The 18,903-nt window shown below is 40.5% G+C and overlaps 3 protein-coding genes across 9 annotated transcripts in view; 1 reads left to right on the top strand and 2 right to left on the bottom strand.

Moving 5' to 3' along the window:
• The window catches only part of KATNBL1 (katanin regulatory subunit B1 like 1), a 49,901-nt gene extending 46,655 nt beyond the window's left edge, over nt 1-3,246 (bottom strand). Inside the window, exon 1 of the mRNA XM_058738302.1 lies at nt 3,008-3,246. The gene's annotated coding sequence lies outside the window, so the exon portion shown is untranslated. The remainder of the gene's footprint in view (nt 1-3,007) is intronic.
• Nucleotides 3,247-9,781: 6,535 nt separating this feature from the next.
• On the top strand, nt 9,782-15,563 carry EMC4 (ER membrane protein complex subunit 4). 4 transcript variants are annotated; one of them, XM_058738303.1, is made up of 5 exons: nt 9,784-9,990; nt 10,384-10,498; nt 14,152-14,305; nt 14,598-14,758; nt 14,988-15,563. In XM_058738303.1, exons 1-5 carry the CDS (start codon nt 9,905-9,907, stop codon nt 15,021-15,023), a joined length of 552 nt encoding a protein of 183 aa, XP_058594286.1. In that variant the 5' UTR covers nt 9,784-9,904; the 3' UTR covers nt 15,024-15,563. The 4 variants fall into 4 exon arrangements, with proteins under 4 accessions (XP_058594290.1, XP_058594286.1, XP_058594288.1 ...); XM_058738307.1 differs by lacking the exon at nt 14,598-14,758 and having other exon boundaries at nt 9,782-9,990; XM_058738305.1 differs by lacking the exon at nt 10,384-10,498 and having other exon boundaries at nt 9,807-9,990.
• Nucleotides 15,564-17,737: 2,174 nt separating this feature from the next.
• The window catches only part of SLC12A6 (solute carrier family 12 member 6), an 86,690-nt gene continuing 85,524 nt past the window's right edge, over nt 17,738-18,903 (bottom strand). For all 4 annotated transcript variants that reach the window (XM_058738310.1, XM_058738309.1, XM_058738308.1 and 1 more), the window contains one exon: nt 17,738-18,511. In XM_058738310.1, the coding sequence (XP_058594293.1) occupies nt 18,420-18,511 (92 nt within the window). In that variant the 3' untranslated portion in view covers nt 17,738-18,419. The remainder of the gene's footprint in view (nt 18,512-18,903) is intronic.

The following is an 18,903-nucleotide window of genomic DNA, read 5'->3' on the forward strand; positions in this document are numbered from 1 at the left end:
CACCCGCGTGAGAAAAGAACACTAATGCAAAGTCTTATGTACACTTCTAACTGGACAGCTGGGGTGGGGGTGGGGGTGGGGGTGTCATAGAGGAAGATTTGAACCAGGCCTGACAAGCTGAAGAGGATTTTTGACAAGCAGGGTAGCAAGAGCAAAGCCTAAAAACGTATGTGGTCACTTGACAGGTTGTGAAAATCTGGAGCGATGAAGCAAAGGTTTTGGGTAAAGAAAAAAATCACTAGAAACCCTTAGAAGTCTATTACTCATGAATAAGCACTATTTCCATCTTGAATATATGGGGTTTTTTTTCCTATGCAAATGTAACTATATCTAGGAACAGAGGTGAGATTATATCCTACCTACAACTCTGTAAACTGTTTTTTATAATAAATGTCATATAAGTCAATCCATGCCAATTAATATAAATGGGCATAATAAAAATGTCAGTTAAAAAAAATGCATAGACATCGAGCCAGGAAGCTCGATGGTTAAATCAGTACTTCAGGAGGATTAAGCCCTCACCAGGATACAAGATGGCTGGTGGGAGGGAAGGGGGACTGCTGGCAAGAACCTTAGGTATGAAAGTGCTGTAGTTCACGCCAGCGGTTCAGGGAGCCACAGCTTTTACTGTGGTGTGTGTCATTCTCATCAGTGCAGACTGACGAAGGGCAATGCCTAAAGAGACCTAAATACAAGACAGCAATAGCTCATCCATTCCATAAATAACTGCATCCACTGCTCAGCCTTCACAGCCTTTGGAAAATTCCAGGCACTTGACTTTGGCAGTCCAAGTGGGAAGTCAATCCCTTTTTTTCTGCTCCTCCCTTCCCCACCTTCCTGTGTAGACTGTGGAAGGAAGGAATGGCATTAGGGAACATTTCAGATAAGGCAGTAGCAGTGGAAAAGAGATTTCGCTCCCAGTTTACAAGGTTTACGATTATTTCAATCACCACCGCTGTACCAATGCCCTCCGTGGTTCAGAAGCAGCAAAGTTTGTGTGTGTGTGTGGCAAGGGGTGGGGTAGGGTAGAGGGGGGTTTGAGGGCTGCTGGAGGGTGGAAGTGGTGGGGACTGTAGGGTAGTAGGAGATCCTCCTGTTAAGACAGTTTCTGGGGGCACCTTGGTGGCTCAGTCGGTTGAGCATCTGGCTTCAGGTCATGATCTCGCAGTTCATGAGTTTGAGCCCTGCGTTTAGCTCTGTGCTGACAGCTCGGGGCCTGGAGCCAGCTTCAGATTCTGTATCTCCCTCTCTCTCTGCCCTCCCCTACTCGCGCTCTGTCTCTCTCTCTCAAAAATAAACATTAACAGGGGCGCCTGGGTGGCGCAGTCGGTTAAGCGTCCGACTTCAGCCAGGTCACGATCTCGCGGTCCGTGAGTTCGAGCCCCGCGTCAGGCTCTGGGCTGATGGCTCGGAGCCTGGAGCCTGTTTCTGATTCTGTGTCTCCCTCTCTCTCTGCCCCTCCCCCGTTCATGCTCTGTCTCTCTCTGTCCCAAAAATAAATAAAAAACGTTGAAAAAAAAAAATTTTTAATAAAAAAAAAAAAAATAAACATTAACAAAATTTAAAAAACAAAACCAAAAAGACAGTCTCTGATGCAGCTCTCTGTTACAACTCAAGAGCTGGACAGCAGGTAACATTTGTTATTTATAGATTTTCAACTCTGAATCCCAAGAGACTATTTCCCTCCTTCCCCAAGTAGATTTCCAGCAACTAGGGTACACTGTTACCAACTGGAAGATGGTAGACAGCAGCATCCTAGAGTGGAAAGAACACTAGCCTTGGAGCAAAGCTCATCTCTATCAGAAGCCAGATCACTGCTTTTGGACCCTTTCTGCTCTATTTTTACCTTAACTGCACAGTGGAGATAATAATATTCTTCCCTGGGGGATGCTGGGAAGTAGGGTAACCTATGTAAAACACTTCAGTAGTGCCTAGTGCACTGATTGTGTATCTCTTTGCAGAATATCCCCCAACTCCGAACTTTACCTGTTCAGTGATCTTTCCAAGAGAACACAGTATGGTTGAGTGCTGCCTTGGAAAGCAGAGTCCTGGAATTACACCAGCTCTAGCAGCGGGACCAGTGGTGGGAAGACAGACCTGTTGTGGTGCTGATGGCCTGGTAATCGGTACATGGCATCTGAAAGCTATGCCATATGCAACACACACCCAACCATGACGTTGTTTAGGGGGCTCAACACTGCTGGTGCCTCATAACAAACAGACCTTGTAGAGGGGAGTTCAAGGGCAGGGTGGCAGGCAGGAAGGCAACAAAATGGACAGGACAGCAATAATCAGAAGCAGGATAATGTCCATGGAAAGGAGACGTGAAAGAGGAAAGCAGATCCCCAGCCTCAGGAGATGCAGGCAGTAGGAAGATTGCAAGACTGAAGTCCACCTCTCGGAGCTGGATGCAAAGGCAAAACTACTCCTACAGTGACAAAATTGAGTCTGAACTTAAACTGGCTCAAGTTCCTACCTCAAATTAGCTCTGTTCTTCACAATACCAGTTCTATAAGCTGTTGGTAGATTGAACAAAGAGGAAAAAAGAAAAAGAAAAAGTCTTCCTTGGCCACAAAGTTTGGCAACTTTGGATTAAACAAATATTAAATAAGTTATTTCTTTACTATAGCACTTTTCAGTCTTTAAAATACTAACATTAACAGATGAACACAGGGGAAGGGAAGCAAAAATAAGATAAAAACAGAGAGGGAGGCAAACCATAAGAGACTCTCTCTCTTTTTTTTCGAGACTCTTAAATACAGAGAACAAACTGAGTGTTGCTGGAGGGGAGGGGAGCGGGGGATGGGCTAAATGGGTGATGGGCATTAAGGAGGGCATGCATTGGGATGAGCCCTGGATGGTATATGTAAATGATGAATCACTAAATTCTATTCCTGAAACCATTATTACACTATATGTTAACTAACTTGGATTTAAATTAAAAAAAATACTAACATGAATTGTAAATCTCTAAAAGAAAGATATATGCGGTGCTGCCCAAACTTACCTGAACTCTGAATCCTTTAAGGGAGAGAAAGCCAATATTCTAAAAAAATTACTCTTATCTAGAAAGAGTAGCAGTACCAGCATAGGTCCTGGGAGATGGGGTGTGGCTCCAGCTGCAGGCTGGGTGGAGAGGAGTGTGGAAGTCTGGTGGGTGCCTCGTGATCTTGGTCAGGGTGGGATGGGAGCAACAGAGCCTGAACATCTGGCAAGAGCCAACAGAGACATTAAAAAACATTGAAACAAAGATTAAGCCATACTTTTTTCTTTGCCTTTTTAAAAGATGAAAGCATGGCTCTTCATGAAACAGCATGTTATAAAACCATATAGTCTTAGTAAGTGTACATATAAATCAAAAAAGTCTGGAAGAGTTGAACTCAAAATGTCTATGGGAAAAAATTTTTTTTGTTTCCATGGTATGATTTATTACCTTTTATTGGGTTAGTTGCATTTTCCATTTTATACAATAATTGTCCTTCTTTTGTAATTAATTTCTAAAAATCACTTTATTACAGGAACTAATCATAAGCAAGTAGGAAATTGAATAAAACTTCTCATGCAAATTTCTGAAAGTTTAGAATTTAATTTGGCAGCTTTGGCAATACTGTTTTATTACTTGTTATATTTTTTTCCCACTGAAGCTAGCTAGCCCTGGTTGTTAGCTGGATTCATTTGAATGGACCTCTTTTAGAAAGAAACTTGTATCCATTTCCTAGGGCTCCTGTAATGAAGTATCAGAATCTGGGTGGCTTAAAACAACAGAAATAGAGTCTCCCTTAATTCTGGAGACTACAAGCCCAAAATCAAGGTGTTGCCAAAGACCATGCTCTCTGCAGGCTCTAGGGAGGAATCCTTCCTTGCCTCTTCCGAGCCTCTGGTGGCTCTGGCAATCATTGGCTTGTAGCTGCATTACTCCAGTCTCTGTCTCCATTATCACATGGACTTCTTCCCTGTTTATCTGTGTGTCTTCCTCTCTTTTTATGAGAACACGAGTCATTGGATTTAGGGCCCACCGTCATCCAATATGACCTCACCTTAACTAACTAAATCTGTGAAGACCTTATTTCCAAAAAAAGTCATGTTCTGAGTTTCCATCTAGATGACTGTGAATTTTGGGGGGACGCTATTCAATATACTACAAGACTATAGACATAATTTAGTCCACAAACCTTCTCCTATAGAACCATGTTGACAAGGTCCCTAGGGATGTTCACAGCAACATGTTTTGTAATAGTGACAAAAGGGAACAACCTAAATGTCCATCAACTGGAGACTGGTTAACTAAATTATCATACATCCTATCCTATGTATACTCTATAGCCTTTAAAAAAATGAGGCAAAACTGAGTGACACATATGGAAGATATCCAAGATAAGGTGAAAAAAAAAAGTCAGTGGACAGTGTTGAGTATGTTTACATTTACACAATAAGCTCCTACAAATTAAACACCCCTGCATTTATGTTTATGTTTCAGGGGATGACTTTGCCTCCAAGTACCAAAAGGTACTGATGCAATTTTTCTGAATCCTACTTAATCCTCACATTAATTTGCTCGGGCTGCCATAACGAAATACCACAGATTGGGTGGCTTATACAACAGAAATAGATTTTCTCACAGTTCTGGAGGCTGGTCTGAGATCAAGGTGCTGGCTGATTCAATTACTGAAGACAGCCCTCTTCCTGGCCTGTAGACAGCCACCTTTTCACTATGTCTTGATATGGTGGAGTGAGATAGTGAGCTCTTTTGGGTTTCTTCTAAGGACACTAATCCCATTATGAGAGCCCCACCTTCATGACCTCATCTAACCCTAATTACCTCCCAAAGGCCCCATCTCCAAATACTATCATGTCGGTGTTAGGGCATCAACACATGAGTTTAGGGGAAACATAAACATTCAGTGCACAATAATCTTCCTTCCAAAAAATTCAGGCCATAAAGCAGTGCTTATATCTGAACCAATTGAGGCTTTTAAAAATTAGCACATAGGAAAAAGTGCCATAAAGGACCTGCATTGGTCATTCAGATACCTGATGTAGAGACAAGTTAGCCCACATCCAAGATACCTGAAGTTAATCACCAGAATGAATCCAAAGTAATCACGCTTGAAGAAGCATCCTGGGCCATCAGTAATGTACCATCATGACTCATGCTATGGTTGTCATTCTTATCCTTTAATAAGATCTGTGGGAATGGCAATCCTCCCAGTTTCCTAAGCAAGTGCTGGAGGGAAGTGCTATAATGGGAACTTGTTAAAATGTGAATTGCACAACAGCTCTCCTGAAATGAAAAAAAGGTAATTGTTAGGGAAGAATGGTATTACTAGCCAACATCTCCCAGCACTGTCTAGTTCATGTCACTGCTGACAGCGGTATTTCATGACACCCGCAGAGCCATAAACCAGAAATTAAAAAAAAAAAAAAATGTAATCCACATAGAAATGACGCAGAAACCCAACTAGGAAGGTAGTATTCTACCGCTCCCCACTCCTCACCAAACTGTTTTTACACTAAAGGGGTTTGAAATTGCAAAAAGACAAAATGGAGGAAAAAAGTTTCCTCTCATTAAGACTCTTACTGACACGGAATAAATCGCATCTTGAATAAAATAGTGTGAGGTGGTCCTTTTCAGAAGTGATGGATGATAGGAGAGTTAAATAACACAAATAAACTGGGGATTTGCAATTGAAACCCATTTTATGGAAGCTACCAAAAGTCTTAGGACCTTTTAGAACAGCATACTAGGGAAGCTGGTTGGACCACGGAAGAGGGCAGAACAATTATTGTACAGACATTGTTAAGTGGCATACCCCAGAATGTAAGACATTATCTATGAAAGCTTTTTTTTTTTTCCCTTTAGAGATCCATTCTTGCAAATCTGGTTGTTTGAATAGAAAATTTTCAGGGTGCCTGAATGGGTCAGTCGGTTAAGTATCTTACTTAGTTTCAGCTCAGGTCATGATCTCGCAGCTTCCTGGGTTCCAGCCCCGAATCGGGCTCTGTACTGGCAGCTCGGAGCCTGCTTGAGATCATCTCTCTCCCTCTCTCTCTGCCATTCCCCCACTCGTGCTATCTCTTTCTCTCTCAAAATAAATAAATAAACTTAGAAAAAAATTTTTTTCTTCAGGGCACCGCCCTGGTAAAGCATGTGACTCCTGGACTGCAGGTCGTGAGTTTGAGCCCTATGTTGGGCATAGGGCCTACTTAAAATTAAAAAAATAAATAAACAAAAATAAATAAATAAAAATATCCTTTTCAAGTTTCAATCCAAATGCAACTGCTCAGAAAATGGCATAAAGTATTAGAAACAGATAGCATCTTAGACGCCTAAAGTGGTGGTGGGGGGGCGGTGAGATTCAAAAATAAATACAAAAACTGTGTAGATAGCCCAAATATAAAGTCACTTGAGGCAACTCACAAGATCTATGGAATCATGGTGTGGGTCTTCTCAGTTTCTTTAATTAAAATCGTATTTGCTCAAAGTCACAAAAGGAAGTTTAAGATTTATTTTTACAAATTGAGTATTTCCATTATTGTCTTATTCAAGGTTAGTCCAGTGGGAGGCATACAAGGAGGCTCTCAGAAACCACTGACTGTTTGCTTAAATTACTGTGTTAAGTTCAAACCTTTTAGAGCAGCAAAATGCTCTGGGTCAGTGATTCTTAGTACTTGCTACACAGTAGACCCATACTCTACCCTAAGCAAATGAATTAGAATCTCTGGAGTGTGGCCCAGGCATCAATATTTTTAAAGAGATTCCAAGGTGATTCTCCTGTGAATCCGGGACAGAGAACCATTATGCTTCTAGGTTTGGAAATGTGTCATATTATTAACATTTATACTTTTTCTAAATCCAAAAATGGTACCTGCACAATGCAGGTAACTAGGAAAAGTATGGGAAAGCACAATTTAAAAAAATTATCTGAAATCCCATTACTCCTTTATGTGTTCATCATTTTTTCTATGTCTATGAAAGAATAATATGCAAAGTGTTTTTTTGAATGTTTTTATTTATTTTTGAAGGAGAGAGAGAGACAGCATGAGTGGGGGAGGAGCAGAGAGAGGGAGACACAGAATCCGAAGCAGGCTCCAGGCCCTGAGCTGTCAGCACAGAGCCAGACATGGGGCTCAAACTCAGGAACCGTGAGATCATGACCTGAGCCAAAGTCGGACGCTCAACCAACTGAGCCACCCAGGCGCCCCATATGCAAAATGTTTTTGAAAAAAAAAATGTATTTTAGAATTAGAAGTTACCCTTAGAAGTCATCTAGAAGTCCCTTATTTTAGAGATGAAGAAATTAAAGCCAAGAGTTAGTTCCTAACTCAAAGTGGAGTTCATTTGGAGTCAGGATCAGAATTTAGGTTTCCCTTGACTTTTCTTGCAAAACATAATTAGTAAAAACAAACAAACAAACAAACAAACAAACAAACAAACAAACAAACCCTGAGTCCTCAAGTTTAAATTCAACTTGAAATTCCATTTCTATAAAGGATCTATTATTTCTCATGGTATTCTAATAATCTTAAAAAACAACAACAACAACAAGCAGAGCTTGTCAGGGAGTACCTTCATCTTTCTCAAGACTTCTTAAAGTATTCTATGGAACAATGACTCCATAGGAAGTTAATAGGTGTGATAAGGAAAAAAAGGGGGGGCTTCTTATTTAGGTGGATGGGAAATGAAGATTCATTACTGAATCATTTCTCATGGTTTTAATATGTTATATTCATCACACTGAGACCCTCTAGGGTGTGTGTGCAGAATATCATCTACAGTTTTCCTCAAGTGTATTTGACCTTGGAACACTTTCTCAGTTCAGTCTCATTGTTCACCTCAGTCTTCATGTTCTTTGGAACATGTTTTAGCAAATTACACTATGAGGATTCCTAGGATAAAGGAATAAATGACCTGGACTAACCTACTGAGGCCAAAGCAACCTCGATTTGGGTTCCAGTTTAAACATTTTTATAGTAAGTGGGGGAGTACTTTAAAAGGGACGGAATATATGATTCGAATGACTAACAATGTTTTCAAAAGTGCTCCTTTACAATTTATTAAAGAAACTTGAACTCAAAAAAAGAAAAAAAACCCATGAAAACCATTAATTGGATACAATAGATAACGTTCTAAAACGTATTCCCTTCTAGTTTTTACATTTTTTTGCATAAATGTAATTATAGTATATTCAGTTCTGTATTATATTTACTTTCAATTAATTTACTCACATTCACTAAACAGTTATTCAATACATCATGTTCTAGGCAGTGGAATCAAATATAATTAACACATACCGCCTACCTTTAAGGAATTTAGGGCAGGGTGCAGCAAGAGAGGGGGTAGATATGTGCTCAGGGGATGTCAACAAACATAAATGCAATGCAGTAAGTGCTGTTACGCAGATTACAGTGGGGACAAAGAAGATTGCCCAATAGGGGCAAGACCCTTGTGAAGTCTGAGATGAATCTCAAAGGTTTATCAGAGATAAGAGATAAAGGCAGAAAAGTAGAAAAAAAGCAGGAAAGCAATCCACAAGCTGAGTCTTCCTAAGATCAGATAAATATTTTAGAATGAATTGGAAGGGGAAAAGTGTTTCTTCTTACTACCTTATTCAAACAGTCTATGAACACACGATACTTTTAAAATCAGAAAACAAAGTGGGGATGGAAATCTTCAGCGTCTCCAGATCAGCATCATCTTCAAGGGTCCAAACTCTTTAATTGGCCCTTTTCAATCTTAGCTCTTGATTATATTCTCACCTCATTCCTCCTCCTCCCTCACCCCTAAGCCGACTATATCAAGTAACTTGGGAGTCAAAGAAAAAAAAAAGTTTAAAAATACAGTACCATTTTCAAACCGCCAATTAAAACACATTATAAAGCTGGTGGAATGCAAATGGGTGCGATTTTGCTAGTGAGCATTTAAAATGAAAATTCCTTAAAAATGTGCATAGTCTTTGATCCAGCAACTGTGCTTCTAGGTATTCAACTTAAGGAAATACAACACACACAAGAATGTTCACATTCAATGGTTATAAAAGGGGTAGAAACGGGAAACAACTTAAATATCGAACATCAGGTTAAATTATATAAGTATACAACTGAACACAAAATCCAATCACTATTGTGTTTTGTTTTTTTTTTTTAATTAAAAAAAATGATGCATACGTAGCGGGCACTCCATTTAACCACAGAACCCTGCAAGGTAGGCAGATTATCCAACTTCTACATATGAAAAGGTTGAAACACAAAAGATTTAACTTGTCCAAAGTCACATAAGTAAAGAAGCCAGGATTCAAAAGAAGGCCATCTGTATCTCAGGCCCACGAGCCTTCCCACTTCTACACTGCCTCCTAGCATTGGGCGGAATGAGCATAGGACTATTTACCGCGCAGGGTTAACGTGACTTCTTCAACACAAAGCTCCTGGGACATGGAGGGCATTTTCAATACTCGGAAGCTACTAAATAACTTGCTCAAGGTCACTCAACCCGTAGTGAATACAGGTTTTAACGCAGATTTGAATCTTGTCTTCCCGGGAGAGCGTAGGAGCTCAAGAAGGATTTCTAGGCTTCAATTCCTAACAGGGTCAGTAAGGACTTTCCCTCTGCAAAGCGCACCTCAGAGGTCAGGGAACACACAACAGGCATCTTCAGAGAGGAGGAAGCGCTCGGGGGTCGTTTTACGGAGCTAAGTACGGTCTGACCTTCACGACACCCACCTTCTGCACTTCCAAGGACTCTCTCTTCCACCCTCCGTCCGCCAATTTCCGGGTGGAAGTGACGTTTACGTTACGCGCCGGAAGCGGGCTTGAAGAGTAAGACAGAGAAGTAGCGGGTGTCGGTGGGCCTGGGTCCCGGCCCGCTTTACAGTAAGGAGCTTTGCAGCTTTGGTAGGTGGCCGTTGCCATGACGGCCCAGGGGAGCCTGGTGGCTAACCGAGGCCGGCGCTTCAAGTGGGCCATTGAACTGAGCGGGCCTGGAGGAGGCAGCAGGTGAGGAGCAGCGGCCAAGCTAGGTAACAGAGCCTTCACCCCAGTACTGCCGCAGAGGAATAGGAACTGATCTCTGAGGCACAACTCTCTGAAAAGGACGGGTGGCATAAAGACGACTCCTGGGGAGCTAGTGGCTTCTCTGCCGCGGAAGTTTCTAATGTTCAAAGGATGTTTATATGTAATATAACATATTACATATATATGTAATATAACAAATAAACATCAAAGGATGTTTATATGTAATAGACAGAGGTCTGACGAACCCACCAGAGGGCTTGGTCTAATCTGGGTAGGCGTATCTGAGGCTCTTTGTTCCTATGATTAATAGAACAGGAAATGTGGGATTTGAAGTGTGGAAGGCTGCAGCCTTAGTTTCCTGCTTTGGTTCTTTAGGAGCCGAAGTGACCGGGGCGGTGGCCAGGGAGACTCGCTGTACCCTGTTGGCTACCTGGACAAGCAAGTGCCTGATACCAGCGTGCAGGAGACAGACCGGATTCTGGTGGAGAAGGTACAGAGGTATAGATGTCACAGTAGTTCTTAGGCCAGTCCTGACCTACACACGCACCCTCCTCTCCTAGGCAGCATATGACTGACTTACTGTAGGAGTCTTAACCCCAATATTGGTAGATAAGCTGATTGAGATTAACTTACAGTAGTAAAAGTGCTTAATAGTTGGAAAAACAAAAGGCGTTTGAACGATGTAAGAAAGTAGGTGGAAATTATCTACTGGTGCCTGTGCCTAACAGCTGAAGCCCTCCTTTTACTCTAGTTCCCTTACAACCACGACTCTAGTTCCCTGACACAACCAATGTGTCAGATATCCTTTTGGCTTTATCCTCACAACAGATGAGAAAGTTTGTTACTTATTACTATTTATTACCTTACCTATCATTCGAGTCTGAGCGACTTCATCTTCTGTCACTTTCCCCTTTGTTCTTCATCCCACTCTAGTCAGAATGGCCTCCTTGCTGCTTCTTGAATATACCTGGCAGGCTTCCATCTCAGACTTTCCTACATTTCCTGGAATACTCTTCCCCCAGATACTTTTATGACTTGCTCTCCCATCTCCTTTAGGTCTCTCAAATATTACCTTCTTAGTAGGGGCGCCTGGGTGGCTCAGTCGGTTAAGCGTCCGGCTTCGGCTCAGGTCATGATCTCACGGTCCGTGAGTTCGAGCCCCGCGTCGGGCTCTGTACTGACAGCTCAGAGCCTGGAGCCTGTTTCAGATTCTGTGTCTCCCTCTCTCTGACCCTCCCCTGTTCATGCTCTGTCTCTCCCTGTCTCAAAAATAAATAAAAACGTTAAAAAAAAAATTAAAAAAAAAATTACCTTCTTAGTGAAGCCTACTCATGGCACTCCCTATACTGTTTTCCTACTTATCCTTTCCTAATTCCTATATTTTTCCCGTATCATTCATGTATATGATATAGTTACTTTATCAACTGTCTTTTTTATGTTGGTAAGCTCCAGGAGAGCAGATTTTTGTTTCTTGACAGCTAGAACACAACCTGGCACTTTTTTTCATCTCAGCCTTAATATTGCTCAATACCAAATGATCTTCATTTCATGAAATGCAGTGATTTTTACAACATGAAAATGACAGCTGGTATCAGTGCGTTTCTTGATAAGTATATCACTTTTCATCTTGGTACATCAAATTGTAGTATTATGAGTAACATGAAAGTATTAAAATGGCCTGATTTTGCAGGTAGATTATTATACTTTAGAACACTTCTGTTGTATGGATGGTTTGATCTTTAAACTCCAAGATAAGTGATCTTTTATGTAAGTGACACATCAGGAACTGCTTACAAATATGGCCATTTATTCTTTTAACACGAATAAGCTCAATGCATAGTGATATATTCTTCTATTACTAGATTTACTTAATATTTTGTTTAGGATTTTTACATTTAGTTTCAGGAGTAATATCAATCTATAAACTTTTCTCATAATGTCCTTGTCAGGTTTTGGTATTTATGGGGCCCCATTTAATGAGTTGCAGAATGATCATTTTTTATTTTCTGAGAGTGTGTATAAGATTGGCTTAATTTTTTCCTAAAATGTTTAGAATTTTCCAAGGAAAACCAGCTGGGCTTAATTAAAGATTCAGTTTCTTAAACAATTTGAGGACTATTTAAAATTTCAATCTAATATATTATGCTGTTAGGTAGTTCTTCTAGGAATTTATCCATTTCCCAAAATTCATAATATGATCACTTTAATACACTGCAAGAACTATAGAGATGTTCCTCTTTTATTCACAATGTAAAATATCTCTTTTTCCTTCGTCAGGCTCTCCAGTATTGATTTTATTAATCTTCAAAAAAAATGCCTTCAGCTTTGTTTACTTAAAGAAAATTTCATTAATTTCTTTTCTCATTTTTATTTCCTTCTCATTTCTGTGGGCTTTATTCCTTTCTCTAACTTCTTGAAATAGATGCCGAGCACAATGTGGATGGAGCTAAGGAGTATTATCCTAAGAGAAATAAGTCAGAGAAAGACAAATACCATATGATTTCACTCATATATGAGATTTAAGAAACAAATGAGCAAAAGGCGGGGAGGGAGAGGTGCAAACCAAGAAACAGACTCAGAGGGGAGGTGGGTGGAGGCATGGGTTAAATAGGTGATGGGGATTTGGGTGCACTTGTGATGAGCACCTTGTATGAAGTGTTGAATCACTATAATGTACATCTGAAACTAATGTTACACTGTATGTTCACTGGAATTTAAAATAAAAGCTTTTTAAAATTTTTAAAAGAGAAATAGTTTTCTAATACGTATTTAATTTCTTCTTTGATTTGTTGATTATTTAGAATACATTTGTTAATTCTAACATGTAGGGAGTTTTGTTTTCTTTTTGTTACTGATTTTTAGCTTAATTGCATCATAAGCAAAGAACATGCTTTGTAGGATTTGGGTTCTTGTGAGCTGACACTTTTTTTTTTTTTTTTTTTTTTTTCTTCAACGTTTTTTATTTATTTTTGGGACAGAGAGAGACAGAGCATGAACGGGGGAGGGGCAGAGAGAGAGGGAGACACAGAATCGGAAACAGGCTCCAGGCTCCGAGCCATCAGCCCAGAGCCTGACGCGGGGCTCGAACTCACGGACCGCGAGATCGTGACCTGGCTGAAGTCGGACGCTTAACCGACTGCGCCACCCAGGCGCCCCTGTGAGCTGACACTTTCTTCATGGCTCTGCAAGTGGTCAGCTTTTCTAAGTGTCTCAAGTGTGTTTGAAAAGAAAGTGAATTCTACAGGTGTTGGGTGCAATGTTCTGTATATGTCAGTTGGGTTAAGTTAATGTCATTCAGGTCTTCTGTATCTTTTGTTTCCTCTTTTTTATGTTTATTTTTGAGAAAGAGCGTGTGAGCAGGGGAGGGGCTGAGGGAGAGGGGGACAGAGGATCTGAAGCGGGCTCCGCACTGACAGTAGAGAGCCTAGTGCGAGGCTTGAACCCATGAACCGTGAGATCATGACCCAAGCCAAAGCTGGACTCTCAACTAACTGAGCCACTTAGGCACCCCCAGGACTTCAATATCTTGATTTGTCAGTTTGTTTTTTTAGTTATTGATTGTGATGTGCTAACTCCCATCTTGTGGATTTACCTATTTCTTCAGTTGTAGATGGGACAATGATAGATGCAGAAGTACAAGAACCAAAGTAGGGAAGTCTTTCTTTTTAGTTAGATCATGGGGGGAAAATAACATCTGGAAAACCAATGGGGAAAAATACTACAAATGTTGAGGATGCCTTATCTTTAGTGGAAGAGAAAGCTTCTTGTGGCAACATGGAGAAGAGCAAAAGTGGTGGAACTGAGGAGTCGGTTCAGAAGCACAGAATTGGGAATTGTGTTCACTTCACCTTAACATCAGTGATCTGACAAATGTGGGACGGAGGATACAGATCATCTAAAACTGTGTTTGTTTTGGGGCGCCTGGGTGGCTCAGTCGGTTAGGCGGCCGACTTCAGCTCAGGTCATGATTTCACGGTCCGTGAGTTCAAGCCCCGCATCGGGCTCTGTGCTGACAGCTCGGAGCCTGGAGCCTGTTTTGGATTCTGTGTCTCCCTCTCTCTGACCCTCCCCCGTTCATGCTCTGTCTCTCTCTGTCTCAAAAATAAACGTTAAAAACAAAAAACAAAACTGTGTTTGTTTTAGCGCTGCTGGGATATCGCCTTGGGTCCCCTCAAACAGATTCCCATGAACCTCTTCATCATGTACATGGCAGGCAATACTATCTCCATCTTCCCTACTATGATGGTGTGTATGATGGCTTGGCGGCCCATTCAGGCACTTATGGCCATTTCAGCCAGTAAGTATTCTTGATATAACAACCCTTCCTTAAGTTTTAAGAATTGGAGACATATTCTTAGGTGACACTCATGAAAATCTTTAGTACTGCTGTTGGCTAGTTGCCAGTGGGGTGGAGGGGGGTGTACAGGGAGGTGATGATAATGGTGGCAGCATGGAGGGGAGGGAACTTATCATGGTTTTTTATTCACCTTCAGTGGTCCTATTTGCTCTCTTACTTTGGGTCTATATTGTTTTAATAAATGACCTGATTCATATTGGGGAAAAAAAACTTGGGTTTGTTCTCTCAACAGCTTTCAAGATGCTAGAAAGTTCAAGTCAGAAGTTTCTGCAGGGTTTGGTATATCTCATTGGAAACCTCATGGGTTTGGCACTGGCTGTTTATAAGTGCCAGTCAATGGGACTGTTGCCTACACATGCATCAGATTGGTTAGCCTTCATTGAGCCCCCTGAGGTAAGCCAAAAGAAAAGTTAAATTTGGGGCAGTTGTAAATAGTTGACCCATTTGAGGGTGGGGGATTTGAGTTGGTACTAGAGCTTATTTTTTAAGAAATAAAATTCCTTGGGAGTTTGGAAGTTGTTATTTTTTAAGGATAAAGTGAAATAGAGCCTGTGACTAAATAAAGTAACTGTACTTGATTCCAGGAGTTAGTTCAACAACCCTTCACCTTTTCTTGTTTCAGAGGATGGAGTTCAGTGGTGGTGGACTGCTTCTGTGAACCTGAAAAAGAAGTACCTGGTGCCTTTGTATCAGGATCCCATTTACAACCTTTTCATGTCCAGTGGCTCCTCCTTCACATACTAACTCTTCACATGATCACTCATGCCAACAAGAACCCAAAGCTCTCTTTTCTCCATGGTGAGGCCCAGAAAGACAAGTATGTATCACCACACACACAAAGAAACCATACTACAACCCTTGACTGAAAATAATGTAGAAAACTTTATTTATGTTTCCAGTACAGAGCAAAACAACAAATAAAACTGTAACTCTATGTAAACAAAAGAATGGCCGCTGCTAAATCGAGAACCACAGCAGCAGCTCCTTTCAATAAATTAAATGGTCGAGAACAATGCTTAAAAAAAAGTTGTACAAGTTTCCCTTAAATCTATTTTCCTTAATATTTCACTTCTATTTAACACAAGCTGGAACATAAAAATTCTGTTGGAGACATTTGTGGAAGATGTAAGAAACTAATGCTGGATTCAGATTATACATGATGAAAAGAAAAATAAACCAGACAAAAAGGGCATGTAAATATGCTTACAGTGTAATCGCTACTTTAATATCCACAATAATGGATTTTTAACACATGTAGGGGGCGTGAGGATTGGCGGGATAGTCGGGGCCACAGCCATCTGAGGCAAAGGAAGATACACAGTAATGATCTTTCCCCTGCCAAGAGGAACCTGGCATCTGTCAAGCAGATGCTGCAATTCAAGCCTCAGCTTTTAGGATAGCTTTAGAAGGCAGAGGGCCAGCGTCTGGAGAATGGATATTGTCATAATCTGCCCTGGTAAATCATAGCTGAGACTTAAAAGCTGACTCTTACTCAAAAGGCAGGAAGAGGTCTTTCCTTTCTCTTCCTTCTTGAAACATAAAAGCCCCTTCCCCTAAGGTGCATTCTCTTATCAAGTTTTCAGTATTGCTTTATTTGCAGTGATTAGAAGAGACAAGACACTTTGCAGACAAACAACATAAGCAACACACGGACATGAAATGCTCTAGACGGAGATGAGTTTAAATCTGGCCTAATAACCATTTTCCCACAAAATGGTGATTGTATGTATTAAGGGCTGAAGTAGCGGCTGTATTAGTAGCCACTAACTCCGTTATCCCTTTTAAAAGATTCTTATAGAGCTCCAACCACAAAAAGCTCTTCTAAAACCTTGTTTTCTGCCCATATTTTTTCTATATGGAAAAAAAGAAGATCAACTACTTTGGCCAGAGGATGTGTGTAAATGTAGAGGAATTCCTGGGTAGGCTGACCTTTAAAGACTGGGGTGTCAATATCTTGGGTCCTAAGGAACCTATTCCACTACTGTGGACTCAATTCAACAATGGAGTATTACGGTGGAAACTGTAAACAATGCTTCTACCCTCTGCAGGAAGGAGCAGGAAAAAGACTTAAAGATTGTGTCTGCTTTGCTACCCTGACTGGGTCTTGAGGTTGAAAAAAGAGCAAAGGGAACAAAATGACTCAATTTCTGAAGCCATACTGAAGAGTTCTCCTCTGCCCCGTAACAGTCAAATGAATAGTCTGCTGATACCTAGGTTTGCTTCCTCCAAATCCTATTGGGTAATCAAAAAAGAGTGGCACTATTTATCATTAATAAAGTGATTCAAAATCAGTCATGAATACAGTTAGGATAGTTTCTCTAAATATTTATCCTATAAAAGAAATGAACATTTCACATATTTGCAATTACTACTCAAGGTGGTTTTCCTATGCTTGAAAGCCAGGTGTTTTAATGACCAGTAAATGAGCAAATAAAAAGCTAAGCTTGCACAAGTATTTCCTTGACACATTTAGAGCTTTCTGAAAACAACTGTTATAGCAGAGGACTGTTGGCTTGGATACTCTTAGTTCAGAGCCAAGTTTCTGCAGTCACAAGAATAGAATTGAGAAAAGAAAACTGCTCATATTGTGGGCATTTAGGTGAGTGCCTTAAGTCTTTGCTATGGCTTTGGAAATGAGTCCACAGGATTCTTAGTGAAAGAGAAGTTTCTTGAATCAGGCCAATGCCAATCATATGCCACTTTAGTGAAGAAGGTAGGGAGAGGAGCAGCAGCTCAATCTTTGGCACTATGGAAGGAGTATGGCTCTGGAACTTCAAATCCCATTGCTAGATTCCCCCTTTAAAAGACAGTCCAACGCTTTTAGGGAAGGATTTCAGCCAGTCTTCCTAGTGTTTGTTCCTGATTTTTGACCTATGCCTGCCTACCAACCCAGAGGGCATAAAAAAAAGGGAGAGGAGAAACTGTTGGGCACTATGCATCATCATCTAGGTTTCCTAGATAACAACTTTAATGTTTGCCCTTGTCGCATAGGTAACCACAGACTGTGTTTCAGTAGATCTTAACAGCTACCATTTGGAGTTACCTTAATTTGGCCATTTGAACACAACCTGAAAGAAAATTTTCCACTCCAACTTTAAAAAACAATTTCCAGGATAATAATGCCTGTATTACAATCTTAACCACAGAATCGATTTTGAGAACCAGCTGATATATGTGTGTGTGTGTGTGTGTGTGTATACGTGTATATATACACACATATACGTATATATATACACACACACACATATATATATATATACATATATATACACCTACATATATGTGTATACACACACACACACACATATATATATATATATATATATATATATATATATATATATATATATATATATACACCAACATAGTATATGTACTTAAACCTGGTATTTGGGGAGAATCTTATTTTGGAGGAAGAAGTAAAGGCTGCAGCCATGTGTCAGTTTTTGTATATTAGTCCCCTAACAGAAAATCAGAGTCCTGGAGAACAGTGGATTCATTAAAGAAAATTAGCTAAAAAAGGTTTTCATCTTGGTTTGCCACAGGTTATCTCCACAAGGATGTTAGGTCCCCATATACTTGGCTGTGATTTCTTTAGTATGATGAAGCTGTGTCCTCTGGCTGTTACCCCCATGGTGTCATCACTGGACCATGACTTCTGAGACTTCCCTTTAATGTTGGACCTGTACTTGCTTTCGGTCTTCAGTTGAATTTCTAGCATCCCTTTTGCCAATTCATTTTTATTGGTTTAGCTTGTTAATTCTAACTTGACTTCAACTGGGACAAACATGGCTTTTAGGACTTGACCAGTGTTCCAATGTTGAGGGAATATTTGCTTCTTCTGTAAGGATGGCAGATCATATGACAGCAAAGAGCAGAACTATTTGTACTTTTTTTGCACAAGTACTTTGAGGCTCAGCCTGTCAAGAGTTCAGTGTGATGTGTACAGAACCCAGGCCTACTTGATGGGAGTAGTAGTAAAGAGCTGGCACTTCCACGAAGGATGGAAGCCTTTTAGGAAAGGTGAGGCCAAGCAGAGTCACTCAGGAGTAGATTATGAATAAATGGTGATCACTTCACTGCCACCACCTCGGACAAGGAGGACTCGCTCTAGTCCCTCGGTGAGCACTTCTAGGAACTCCATGTCTTCAGAATTTGTCAAGGAGACAAACAGGTGGGAGAAAAGCACATTTTTATAACCTGATATGATAATCTGGGTTTATCTGACTACAAACTTGCAAAATCAACATGCTTGTTTTACTTACTATATACTAAGAATTGGAGAGATCTGAACTCTGGAGTCCATTTAACCCTGTGAAATAATCCAGGAATCTAGTCCATTTGCATATATAATACAAGATCTCTATTTGTTAGATTTTTTTTCTAAACGTTACTTAAAAAAATGGAGGAAAACCACAAATAACATGTTCATACCACATAGCAAAATAAGCCAAAAAAGAAGAAAAAGTCACAACAGGGCAGTTTAGAAGACTGCTAGAGAGAACCCAAGTAATTTCTAAGTGAAGCTGCTCAAGTCA

The sequence above is a fragment of the Neofelis nebulosa genome, chromosome 7, assembly GCF_028018385.1.
Source record: "Neofelis nebulosa isolate mNeoNeb1 chromosome 7, mNeoNeb1.pri, whole genome shotgun sequence".
Taxonomy (NCBI): Eukaryota; Metazoa; Chordata; class Mammalia; order Carnivora; family Felidae; genus Neofelis; species Neofelis nebulosa.

Excerpts from the sequence above, each read along its gene's own strand:
- EMC4 (XM_058738303.1), top strand. The coding sequence starts at position 9,905 with ATGACGGCCCAGGGGAGCCTGGTGGCTAACCGAGGCCGGCGCTTCAAG. Across the intron at positions 9,991-10,383 it reads GGGCCTGGAGGAGGCAGCAG|GAGCCGAAGTGACCGGGGCG; the intron begins GTGAGGAGCAGC and ends TTGGTTCTTTAG. Across the intron at positions 14,759-14,987 it reads CCTTCATTGAGCCCCCTGAG|AGGATGGAGTTCAGTGGTGG; the intron begins GTAAGCCAAAAG and ends TTCTTGTTTCAG.